This window comes from Penaeus vannamei, chromosome 13 (assembly GCF_042767895.1).
Source record: "Penaeus vannamei isolate JL-2024 chromosome 13, ASM4276789v1, whole genome shotgun sequence".
Lineage (NCBI taxonomy): Eukaryota > Metazoa > Arthropoda > Malacostraca > Decapoda > Penaeidae > Penaeus > Penaeus vannamei.
In genome coordinates, this window is record NC_091561.1 from 8,288,432 (window position 1) to 8,300,781 (window position 12,350).

Genomic DNA, 12,350 nt, shown 5'->3' on the forward strand with positions numbered 1-12,350 from the left:
ATTTACAATTCACTATGCTGAAACGCCTTCAGTTTTTTGTATCATAGATTTTATTAAGAAAAGAAGTTTGTGATTAATACACTGTTGCAGAGTAGGTGGTATAGAATGTAATATAAGAATTTTCTAGATCGATAGCTAGATAAGATTGTTAGACATATAAATAAATAAATAATACATACATAGAACAATAGTAAAAGAGAAGAATGAATAGATAAGTATGTATAAACAGATAGTAAATAGTATTGGTTATATTAATATACAGTAGATAAGAACTTCATTGTAAACCCATAAGAACAGTTGATTTTTATTTTTACTATGGTTTAAACTTTCCTACTGGGAACCAATATGATAGGGTTTTCATATATATCTTTATATGGCAATGCTGGATTTATTTTGAATGCATTTAAGTGCATGATTTTTTAGGAGTCACAGACTTAAATATTTTTTAAGTATTTTTATAAGAAATGCATGTTTGACATTTTCTAAGCACTTTCAACAGGTAAAAAGGATAAATAAATACAATTTGATAAACAAATGAATGGAAAATACCTGTTCATGGTTCCAGTATCAAAATATGTATTTGGATATTTTATGGACATGCAGTGATGAATAAAACAATAGCAAGAGAGTGCATGGGTTCCTATGCACATAAATTTCACACAGTCCTAATATCATGAACCTTTCCATGGAATGTTATTGGATAGAGGATTGATTGTCAATATTTTCTCTTTTATTCGGACATGTTGATTTGAATATCAGTTTTTATTTATTACCGAACATACAATTTTCTGTATGTTTCTCTCTCTCTCTCTCTCTCTCTCTCTCTCTCTCTCTCTCTCTCTCTCTCTCTCTCTCTCTCTCTCTCTCTCTCTCTCTCCCTCTCCCTCTCCCTCTCCCTCTCCCTCTCCCTCTCCCTCTCCCTCTCCCTCTCCCTCTCCCTCTCCCTCCCTCCCTCCCCCTTCTCACTCCTCCCTTTCCCTCTCCTCCCTCCCCCCTCTCACTCCTCCCTTTCCCTCTCACTCCTCCCTTTCCCTCTCCTCCCTCTCCTCCCTCTCCTCCTTCTCCTCTCTCTCTCCTCTCTCTCTCCTCTCTCTCTCTCACTCTCTCTCTCCTCTCTCTCTCTCCTCTCTCTCTCCTCTCTCTCTCTCTCTCTCTCTCTCTCTCTCTCTCTCTCTCTCTCTCTCTCTCTCTCTCTCTCTCTCTCTCTCTCTCTCTCTCTCTCTCTCTCTCTCTCCCTCTCTTTCCATCCCCCCCTCCCTCCCTCCCACACTTCAGATTTTTTCCCTCCTCTCTCCTTTTCACTCCCTCTCTCTCTCTCTCTCTTCCTCTTCCTTTCCCTCCCTCTCCTTTCCTTTCCTTTCCTTTCCTTTCCTTTCCTTTTTTCCAGCTTTTTTTCTCTTTTCTCCTCTTCTCTTCTTCTCTATCTCTCTCCTTTTTTGTTTCTCAGCTCTTCTCACTTCTTTCCTTTTCTCATCTTTTCATGTCTCTTTGCTTCAAATTCAAATCAGAGTCGGTTCCATATCCATGTGCACATAGGGGATAGGTTTGTAGAGAATCTTGGTAATTAAGCCGTGGGATGATGTGGCAGTGTGGCCAGTTCCTTTCCTCCCCAACCTTGACCCCAGCATGCTGACGTCAGCATATTAGTGCTCATTCACAGCTTACTCGACTGAAAGGGGCAGCCGGGAGTGAACCTAGGACCATACGATTGCAAAGCCAGCGCTCTACCTCTGAGCGATGCCACCTCCATATTTTGCTTCAGATTACTGTCTGATTCTGTTTGCTATTTGTTAGGTGCCCAATGTAAAGAATGGACATGCGTGGTATAGTGCTCCTCTAGTTAATAACAATTGTCTATAGATTCCAACACTTTATGTGATAACATTTATTGTTGTTGTGTTAATGTTTTGCAGTCTCTCTTTGTACTAATATCCTTTCCAATGACTGTCACTCTCCTCTTTGCTCAGAATGTTATGTAATATATTTGAAAGTTACATTTTACGAGTACCATCATTTTGGTTAGTATGTTTCTGCAAGGATCATATGTTTTTCTCATTAACATGTATTTTATTTTATTTTATTTTTATTATTATTTTTTTTTTTGTTAGAGAACATAAACTTTCAGAACAAAAAAGTTGGTGAAAAGTAAGAAGCATAGGAAATCTATGTTTTTCCTGCTGTCAATAATTTGGCAGCAGCATCTATGCCACATATATGAGGGTGAAAAGAGACTTAAAACTTACTTTGGACAGTTGTGGTTCTTCATAATTAAGGAATTCTTTAGCACATATAACATAGAGGAGGCTCAACTGCTAAAGACATGAATGCACGCTACCTGGTATTTGGGTCAAGATAAAAGTATGTGATAACAGGAACAAAGTTCTTAAATACATCCTTTTTTTTCCAGGTTATTTGATGTTGGAGGACAGCGCTCTGAACGAAAGAAGTGGATTCACTGTTTTGAAGATGTGACAGCCATTATCTTCTGTGTGGCCATGTCAGAATACGATCAAGTGCTGCACGAAGACGAGACTACGGTGAGGCTTTCTGACTCTGTTGAAGAAATTTTGGCAGAACACTTAGGGCTCTTTCTTCCTCCCTTCTTCCCCTCTTCCTCGTCCCTCTGTGATTCCTCTTCTCTCTCTTTGTGACTGTTCTCTGCCCTTCATCCCTTCTTATTATCTTCTCTCCAGTCTTTTTTATCCCCTCCATCTCTTCTTCCACCTTCATTCATTCATTTCTATCTTCTTTTTCAATTTATTCATTTTTACCCTTAGCCGAGCCATATTCCCATGCTGCATATCTGTAGTTCTAGGATTCTCGTTTGCTGGTTTGAAATTGATGCAAGTGACTAATAAGCTTCATATTCATGACTAATAAGTAGTGATTGCATCATCTCACTCAGATTTTCTAATTAGAGGAAAATAAAGTAATGATTATATTAATTAAATGGTCATGAAAGATCCGATGTTGCATATATAATCAACAAATATACTGAACCTTTTTTCACCTCTTCCAGAATCGCATGCAAGAATCTCTTAAATTATTTGACTCCATCTGCAACAACAAATGGTTTGGGGATACCTCTATTATTCTTTTCCTAAACAAGAAAGATCTTTTTGAAGAAAAGATAAAGAAGAGTCCACTTACCATATGTTTCCAAGAATATTCAGGTAAGGTTAACTCTTTCATGATATTACAAATATTTTGGGTAATAATTGTATTGTAAGTTGCATATCTGCAGTGTAGAGAAGAATGATAATATTGTGCTTTGGATTTTTGCAATGTACAGATGGATAAAGTTAGAAAAGAATGGATATAATATCAGACATGTGTGTGCTTTGATAGTTAGTGCCTAAGAAATAGGATGTTTAATTTTGGTGATTAGTTTCATAATGAAGATATCACTAGAAATGGATTGAAAATTATCTTGAGGTTACCTTAAGATATGAATTTACATTGAAACCTAGTACTAGGTTATGATCTGATCATACAGTATTATGAATTCATCAAGGAGATTATATAAAAACTCTCACCTATCACAAACTTCATGAAGAATTACATTGTATGCCATTTTAATGTGGATGATACAAATAACGATAATGCTTTGATATGTATGATAGGAATATTAAACTTTATTTTGATAAAAATGGACCATTCTAAGTTGCATACAGATGCATATAACCAGATCAAAATAACTGATACATTGTTTTTCCCTTCCAGGTGCCCAAGAGTATGGTGAAGCAGCTGCTTACATCCAAGCCCAGTTTGAAGCTAAGAACAAATCAACGTCCAAAGAGATCTACTGTCACATGACTTGCGCAACAGATACCACTAACATTCAGTTTGTATTTGATGCAGTAACAGATGTGATCATAGCAAACAACCTACGTGGATGTGGCCTCTACTAAGTTGCACCGCCTCATCTAGATTGTGTGTTCAGTGTAGAGAAAGATGGTACAGTCGTGGTCTAGCCTCCCACTCCAGATAATAATCTTGCCTCTCTTGCAAGGAATTAGTCAGGAGAATTGGCTAGTTGTACCTTGTACACCATTATCTCCTCTCCCTTTGGAGAGTTCTAGGCCGAGAATGGCACTGTCCTGAAGTTTTATCATACGTGTTCATGGTGCGGTCATTGTCATACAGGAACGGATGCCATTAAAGTGATTTCTAGGTGCATAACTGACACAGACCGCTTTGGCCTTTGTAGCCACCCATTTCTAGATCATGGAAGAATTGCATGAGTGATTATGAATTGAGCTTGTTAAAGACTTTCCAGCCAACCCCACTTGTCTTGTATAGTACCAAGTTTAATTATCACTTCCTTACCAAATGAAGCCTTACAGTTCTCGTTATCTGGTACAAGTTCGATAAAAAACAAATGTTGATGATTTTGAATCAGAAGGAAAAGCTTAAATTACTGGTTCATAGAGATGGAACTTTAATGATTTTGAATTATTTGGTGCTTACCATGCACTGATGAAGAAATGTACTCTAGCTTTTGATTGATACCTTGAAGCTTTTGATAACCAAAATAAGACATAGCAGTTACCTACCTTAGTGTCTGAGGGAAATGATATATTTTCCAAACCAGTTATATGTGCAGATGAGACGTGGATATCAATGAGGGCCCAAAACCTTAATAACAAAAATCCATTGAATGGCCAAACATTGGTGGCTTGGAGCAGTGAGTGTCATTCTTTCTAGTCATGTCTTTAATCTTAGTCATTTGTCACAAAAGTAAGTGAGTGGAATACAACAATATATGTACACTGGCAGAGTGTGGCGAGGTGATGTACAGATGTTGCCATTGCTGCTCTATTGTTTTTCTTCTGATATCTTGATTCTAATGGGCCAGGTTTCTAAGATCACCAATATCAAAAGAGAATGAGAACAAAACAAGTTATATTAAATCTGCTCTAACAGCATAGCAGTAAAATTTAGCATAGGATGAAGTTTGGAATGGAGAACATCATTATAAGAAAGATTGAAGTTAATCCACACAGATCTCTCATCATGTAAGACTGTTGGTTTAATAGTGATTATCTTGCACCATTATTCATATCACCTGGTGATTGAGACTCCAGCATCCACACTTAACCTTAACGATGGTCAAATGTGTATTCTGTGAGGCATGCTTAGTTTGAATGTTGAAAGTTTACTTGACTGATCTGTTATTTTTAACTGCAAAGAACTTACAATATCTATTTGATGGTATGTACAACATTGCAGTAGTTGTTCATTCATGTTATTAGTAAGAAAAATTTACTGTAGCATATACGAACCAAGTTTGGTAGTTTGTTGTAGGTTTTGAGCTGGACTTTGCGAGATTCCTTCTGAAATCCCATCCTCAAAGAAATTCTAAAGCTCTCTAGCCATCCAATTGAACCAACTATCAAACTTGGCTTGGTTTGCATGTATAGGTTTTCACTCATGGAGAAAATTATTTAGTAGCAATTCAATATGAACTATAAACAGCAATCACAGGTCTTCATTAGAGTGGACAAGCGCAAACCACTGGGTACAAAATGCGACAAAAGGGTTTGTCAGACATGTAAATTAAAAGAGACTTGCCTCTATGTACACTTGACATTATGAACAATCAGAGCATCCTTAGGATTTGTTCTTTAATCAACTTGAACATATATACCACTTTGATTTAGGTTAGGAGAAGTGGTATACAACATCCAAGTTGCTGACTTTGGCCCACGCTTGTATGCATTCCTCAGACTTTTTATCTCCTGTGCTGTGAAAAGATGTAACCATCAGTTCTAATATGAAGAATGTGTCTTCTTATTAATTAAAATTATATCTTAGATGATCAGGAATTGGGACCAGTTTTCTGAAGAATCCCTAACCTCTGAGGTTTATATTTTATTAAAAAACTGAAAAGCTCTAACAACCGTCATTAGCCAGAATCAAGAACTTGTGTAACTGGCAAATATGTTGATCTGTAATTAGAGTGCATGGTTCAGTAAGAATTAGGTTTCCTTGACTTGTGAAAAGGAAAACAAATTTTATTAGAGCTATGCCAACTAAAGGTACAGTGATCCACTAAGAAAGTAGACATTGGAATGAACAAGGATCGAGAATGTATCATGCGATGCCACAATGGTATCAAAGATTATCTGAGACTGGGGCCAACCTTCCTGGTGGTGTTAGATAAGTAATTAATCTATTTGCTGAGCTTGCCCCACTGCCAAGAGAAGAAACTAAAGCATCTGATTCACCAGGGAGCTTCTCCTCAGCCTGATGTACTCTCGTTACTGGCTCTGTTTCATTAAAAACTACACAAAGAATGAATGATTACCGCAATTACCATGATTATTTTTTTTGCTACTACATATTTTGACTTTACTTGATGTACCAGATCTCTTGCATAAGCCACCCAAGGAGCAAATATCCAGTCATCTGCATGGTTCATACAGGTAGGGCTCATTTACAGCCTAACTAGGAATATCTGCTTAATTGGAATATATATAATGATTTAAGCACAAAGCACATGCCAAAATACACCCTCTCTCTTGTATTAATTGCATTCTTATAGAGGCATACACACTAAGAAGCAAAGTAAAACACCCACACACTCACACTCACTCTCACTCTCACACACACTCACACTAACACTCACGCTCACACCCACACCAACAGAGTGAGAGAGGCATACATTTCACTTGCACTTACAGCCTATGAAAATTTGCCAAACTTAGAAAAAAGAATTATGATAATTGTAAAGTTCTTCAGTCTTTGATGTCTTACTGTTAGGCTTACAGAAACTGCCCACAAGCCGAGTGTTTCAAAAAAGATTCTGTATCAAAAAATATATAAAAAAATATATGAAAAATAAAAAAAAAGATTGTCAGTATGGTGTTACAATGTAATATCTCTGGGGGTTTAGAAAATTAATCAACACTTCACACTTCCTTGTAATATTTAAGTAGGTCATAAAAGTAACCTATTCTTACTGTTTTGAGATAGTAGTATCAGTATTTCAGAAAAAAAAAGAAAAAAAAAATGATTATGCACAAAGAGACCAATATTGAAATATCCCTCATAAATTACAAGCTGCAATGCAGGGAAGGTTCCGAAGATGTCTAGAGTAGACTGCATATCCTTGTGTAATGGTGTCCGATTATCATTGGTATTGTAATGTATATGGTATAAAGCCCCATCCTCTCATGTATGGTATAAAAATGACTGCTCACTTTTGTACAGTGTATTCGCTTCTCTAGCTGGTAATATTAATATTAATTATATTAATGACATATTTACAATTTAAGGAAGAGGAATAGATATCCATAATTGTCTCCTCTGAAGAAGTGTATGTTGGCGAGTAATTGTCAAATTGCCTCTGCCCTTTTGGCTGCTGCCGAGAGGGTGAGGCATTTTTATTTATGACTGACCATTGCTGAATAAATGTAAATTTTATTTGGAGTGTAGAGTTTTTTTCTGCCTTTGATTTTGAAACTGATCGTCAATAACAGGTAAGGCAGCCAACCTTAATTTTGTTTTTTGTTTTGTTTTGTTTTTTTGCTCTTAGATATATATTTGTTTCTTTATTTTTTATTCACCGTTTTTGTTTAGAGTTTTTAAGATATACTTCAAAGCAAGTTGAGGGTTCAGAAACTTACCTTTCTCTTCTCCAAAACCATCAGATCATTTGAAGAGGGATGACAAGGCTGAGAGGGAAAGAAATAGATTCTTGTCCTAAAGATGTGACAACCATCATCTGCTGTGGCCATATCTGAATATTATCAAGGTTGCAACCTACAAGCCTGAGGATGAGACCACTGTAAGTTGTTAAAGTTGTGATGACAGTTCATTATTTTATTCAAAATTCTCGTTTGTTTCACTAGTGAGAACAGTAATTTTTTTTTTTTTTTAGTACTCATCTTTGTATAGGTTTTCAATTTTGTAATGTACATGACGTAAAAGCTGCAAGATATTGACAAGTTCCAAGAAACTGGCATGGCATGTAATCGATATTTAAAACTGATTAAAAGAAAAACCATCAATTTTTGTTTTTTGTTACATATATTTTGATTTTCTTTGATGTTATTCTTAGTCCAGAGAAGTTCTCCCTCTCAAATTAATTTTTCTTAGTAATACATAAGAACAATGGTATTTAGCCATTATTCAACTTACTTTAATACTAGTAACTGTTCAGTAAACTTTTGAAGAGCTTTTAAAATGAATGATAATTTTGTAATTTTCTTGTTGCAGAACTACATGCAATAATCTCAGAAGTTGATCAACTTAGTCTGCAACAAAGAATGGTATGGAATTGATCATTCTTGTCCTTGGCAAACAGATTTGGTTTCCACACACCAATATGCTACGCCAAATATACAGGTATGTAAGCATAGAATTACACACTGCATGAAGTGTAAAAATGTGGTAAAGCTGAGCAGTACTTGGATCACAAATTCAATAAATCGTGCATTTGGGATTAGTTTTAAAAAACAAGCATCATTTAGGTTCAAGATGATTGCAAGTTTTGCTCAAGTATTATGTATATTGGTTAAGTTTGTGCAAGAATGTCTTTCATTTCATGGAAAGATATACTAATAATGCCTTCATAAGGAGACAGAAAATAATCTAGAATTATGTTAATGTGTCCCTACTTTTTGGCAGAATCCATGGAGTTAAATGAAGCCTTGACAGACATCGAACCTTGATTTGAGTGCAAGAATACGTAAAAAGCATGAAAATCTTTAGCCACAATGATTTTGCTACAAGTACCCTTCAGTTTGCTTTTTAGTTGGTATGAGGAGCATCAAAGCAAACAACCTTCGGATATTGTGGCTTATACTGTGTTTTTTTGTGTATCTTCCAGCCTCTAGATAAGGGTGGTTATTTATTCTATAATGGCATCCCCATCCTATTTACCGGGTGTTATTCTTGGGTTAAAATTTGGTGTTTATTTGCTACATGATGCAGGATACTCATGATTTTATAATAAATGGTAATTAATGTAATGGTAGACACTGCAGTGAGGTTGGCTGAATATGTATGATTCCTCTGTAATAGACCTAACGACAGTTCCCAGTCCAGTTAAATGAAAAAGATAGAAAAGGGAAGAACAGAAGGAGTAACAAGATGTGTATGTCAGAAATTAATATTTATTTTTTTATAGGTATAGAAATATTCTACATGTTAATAAAGAAAAAATCAATAGCTTAAGTAAATATTGGAAGTATTGCTGGGAAATATACAATCTTTGTGTTTAATTCATGTTTAATTCTAGTGTATTGTCTTCAGTGCTTACTTTTAAAGTAGATGAAATTTCAGGACAGTTGAATTCTACACTAAGAATACATTAGTAAGAAAAGATATAGTGGAAGGCCATTAAGTCACAATATTTTGTGGAAAACCGAGTTTTAATAGGTATGTCCTCTAATATGAAGACTTCAAATTGCGTAGATGATATAGCATATCTGTTCTGATTAAGATATCTTTACAATCAGAGTGGAAATATCAATGATGAATGTTTTTCTTTTAGAAACTTTTGATCAAAATGATTCATGTAATAGCTTTTTCTAAAACAATGCCATCATGGATCAGATGTTCACCACATTTTTGTCTGTTTCTTTTATTGTACTTTGTAATTGGCTATTATTCAGGTTGATTTCTGAAAAAAATATATCTGCAGGCCCATCTACACTACAAAGGCCACATGTGGTGCTTGTGCATGCCACTCATCAGTTTCAAATCATGGTGACAGAGTAAAGTGTAGACTGCTGACCAACAGTTTGGGCAGTTCACACTGTACTGACTACAATGTGTATAGTAAGTGTGAGTGACAGACGCACATGTAAGCTGACCATAACTTTCTGGCATGCAGTTTTCCCAGATAATAAGGAACTTTAAGAATGATGTTCACCAATGTATAGTAATGTGCATAATTATGTGATAAATCCTGAGATTTATGGATCATTATCAATGTTGTACTCATTCCCCACTGTTGTAAGTGAAATGTTTACTTTCGTTCTGTACCACTAGGCTGTAGGTGACAGGTATCTCTGTGCAAACATATCAACCACTTACGAACTACCCCAGTCAGGGACGGTGCTTAGGTTGTTCATGTCTGCACTGTTATTTCCCCAAGTACACACCATTGCCATGCTGGAACACCACAGGTGGACAATGATAATGTAGGTGGACATTTAGTCTTTCTAGTCAATTTGATTTTAAGTAAAAAATGCAACTCAAAGAAAATTACCTGAAGTGTACCCAAGGAAATTAATTCCATATAATCAACTAGAATTGTCTGTAACACTGCTGCTCAAGGAAGGACTGGTCCATCTGGGACTTTTTTAAACTGAATTCGGCATATCCATAGTAAAACATTTGTTTACATACATTTGATATTATGATACTTTGCAACTCCACTGGAAAATACTGAAACCTGGGTTAATGTTAGTACTTGCTAATGTAGCTGATGAACTTGCCTTTCTAAGCAGTGAAGATTTAGTGGTTTCCATAAATGAAAATTGTATTGTCAAATACAATACATTATCACATCCATTCTGGGTACAACTGCTTTTTTTTGTTCTTGCTAATGCAATACCACTATCTGCAGTAATTCTTGACAGAGCAGAATTATAACTCAGTTTTTAAAGTGTTGTTTTTCAGTTTGGTATGTATATTTTTCCAAGTAATGGAAAATAGTAAATATACCAATGATTACACCTGACTAAATATACCAATGATTACACTCGACTAAACATACCAATGATTACACCTGTTTCATTGGCATTAGTAAGAAATTTGCCATGCAGACTACTAGTAGCCCTTCATCTCCAGGTGTTGGTAACTAACATGTCATTAATTTTAAATGTATCCTAAACTGGGACCAGTAACTGTGTATTGTAGTTTTGCAAGCCAACATTTTCATCTTTCATATGAAATTAAACAACACACACAGAAGAATCAAAATATGGTTGAAATATCTTTATTCAAACAGACGTCCATTTCTGTAGAAAAATATAGACTGCACCTCCATGGGTAATTGTAGTGTGCTTTGAGACAGTTCATTTAACATTTAGGTACAGATTACAACCAAATTTTAGTGCTTTGAGGACTCTTGGTTGTGACTATACTAACAAAGGCTGAAGATGTATCTCAGCTTCTTGCTACAATTTTTAATGAGGTAAATAGTGTTAACAGAGAAATGGACCCAAGCAGAGAAACAAATATTTACTTCATCTATATATTAATATAACTCATCATACTATCCATTTTTATTATTAACTTGGAAATAGATTTTCTTTTTTGCTATCTCATACAGGAAATTAGAACAGATATCACTGTAATTTACTTAAGCTAAACCTTTTACCATGGCAAAACATGTGCATAAGAGTATAGTCTCAAAGAATTAACAGAATTGAACACTTAACAATATTTTATTCAAATTCACAATATTTATAGTGAATATTTATTTAAAATGCAAAATTGTTTTACACTGAATTTTAGAACTTAAAGGGATAATTTTTTTTTTCTTTTTTGGGGAGGGAGTTTTCTCTTCATGTAAGATGTCTTTCTGAATGACCATTGCCACTGGAGAGAGTAACTGTGCAATGGCATAGCATGGCTGTCTGATAAAAATTTTCACCATTCTAGTGTGAGCAACTGCATTGTCAGATTTAAATGCTTGTATAGTTAGCTATTATATTCTTTGTCAAAGCTCTGTCTGTATACCTAGGTAATAAGACTTTGCCAACCCCAAGAAGTATAACCGGAGAATGAATGATAAGGTTGGAAAATCCCTTGTTGAAATAAAAACAGCACAGTAGTAGAGAAGGTTCCATCATTTTTCTGTAGTTGTCAGCTTAATAATCATATATATTTAAAATTAATGTCAAATGACCCATCCTCTCATGAAAAAATATGTTAAATGCTCAGTTTTGTACAGTGTTCTGCCTGAGTAGGTTGTAATGCACTAATTGTACTTAGGTTACAGCACAGTTTAGTTAAATTGTGATATAGTTTTGTCAAGGTATCAACAGCCTCTTTAGGATATAGTGTAGAAGCTCCTGAGGTGAATATTGTACCTTACTGATTCAGCATAGACAACACTCAGTTTGTATCAGACTGGATATGAATGAAGTGAATGTCATTTATTTTGTTTGCAGCTTTTTACTAACCTTTCAATTTTTTTTTATGCATTCAAACAATCTTTAGATTGTCACTGGAGTAAATTATGCAGAAAGAAAATACAACAGAAAAACAGTCATGGTCTCACTCTCAGACTGAAGGAATTACAGTAATCATAATAATTTATTTATACGTGTGTTTTGAACTTAACCCTTATGATTTGGACAATGTGACCATGTCATGAAAAGATTTGG

The 12,350-nt window shown here is 35.2% G+C and overlaps 1 protein-coding gene and 1 long non-coding RNA gene across 15 annotated transcripts in view; both read left to right on the plus strand.

The window, feature by feature from the left end:
• Nucleotides 1–7,434, plus strand: part of Galphao (G protein alpha o subunit) — a 203,247-nt gene extending 195,813 nt beyond the window's left edge. For all 14 annotated transcript variants that reach the window (XM_070128904.1, XM_070128902.1, XM_070128903.1 and 11 more), the window contains 3 exons: nucleotides 2,408–2,537; nucleotides 3,020–3,173; nucleotides 3,724–7,434. In XM_070128904.1, the coding sequence (XP_069985005.1) occupies nucleotides 2,408–2,537; nucleotides 3,020–3,173; nucleotides 3,724–3,911 (472 nt within the window). In that variant the 3' untranslated portion in view covers nucleotides 3,912–7,434. The remainder of the gene's footprint in view (nucleotides 1–2,407; nucleotides 2,538–3,019; nucleotides 3,174–3,723) is intronic.
• A 213-nt stretch (nucleotides 7,435–7,647) lies between these two features.
• LOC113824422 (uncharacterized) lies at nucleotides 7,648–12,122 on the plus strand. The gene is made up of 3 exons (XR_003477513.2): nucleotides 7,648–7,792; nucleotides 8,224–8,352; nucleotides 8,635–12,122. It is a non-coding gene; the product is annotated as an uncharacterized lncRNA (long non-coding RNA).
• Nucleotides 12,123–12,350: the final 228 nt, after the last annotated feature.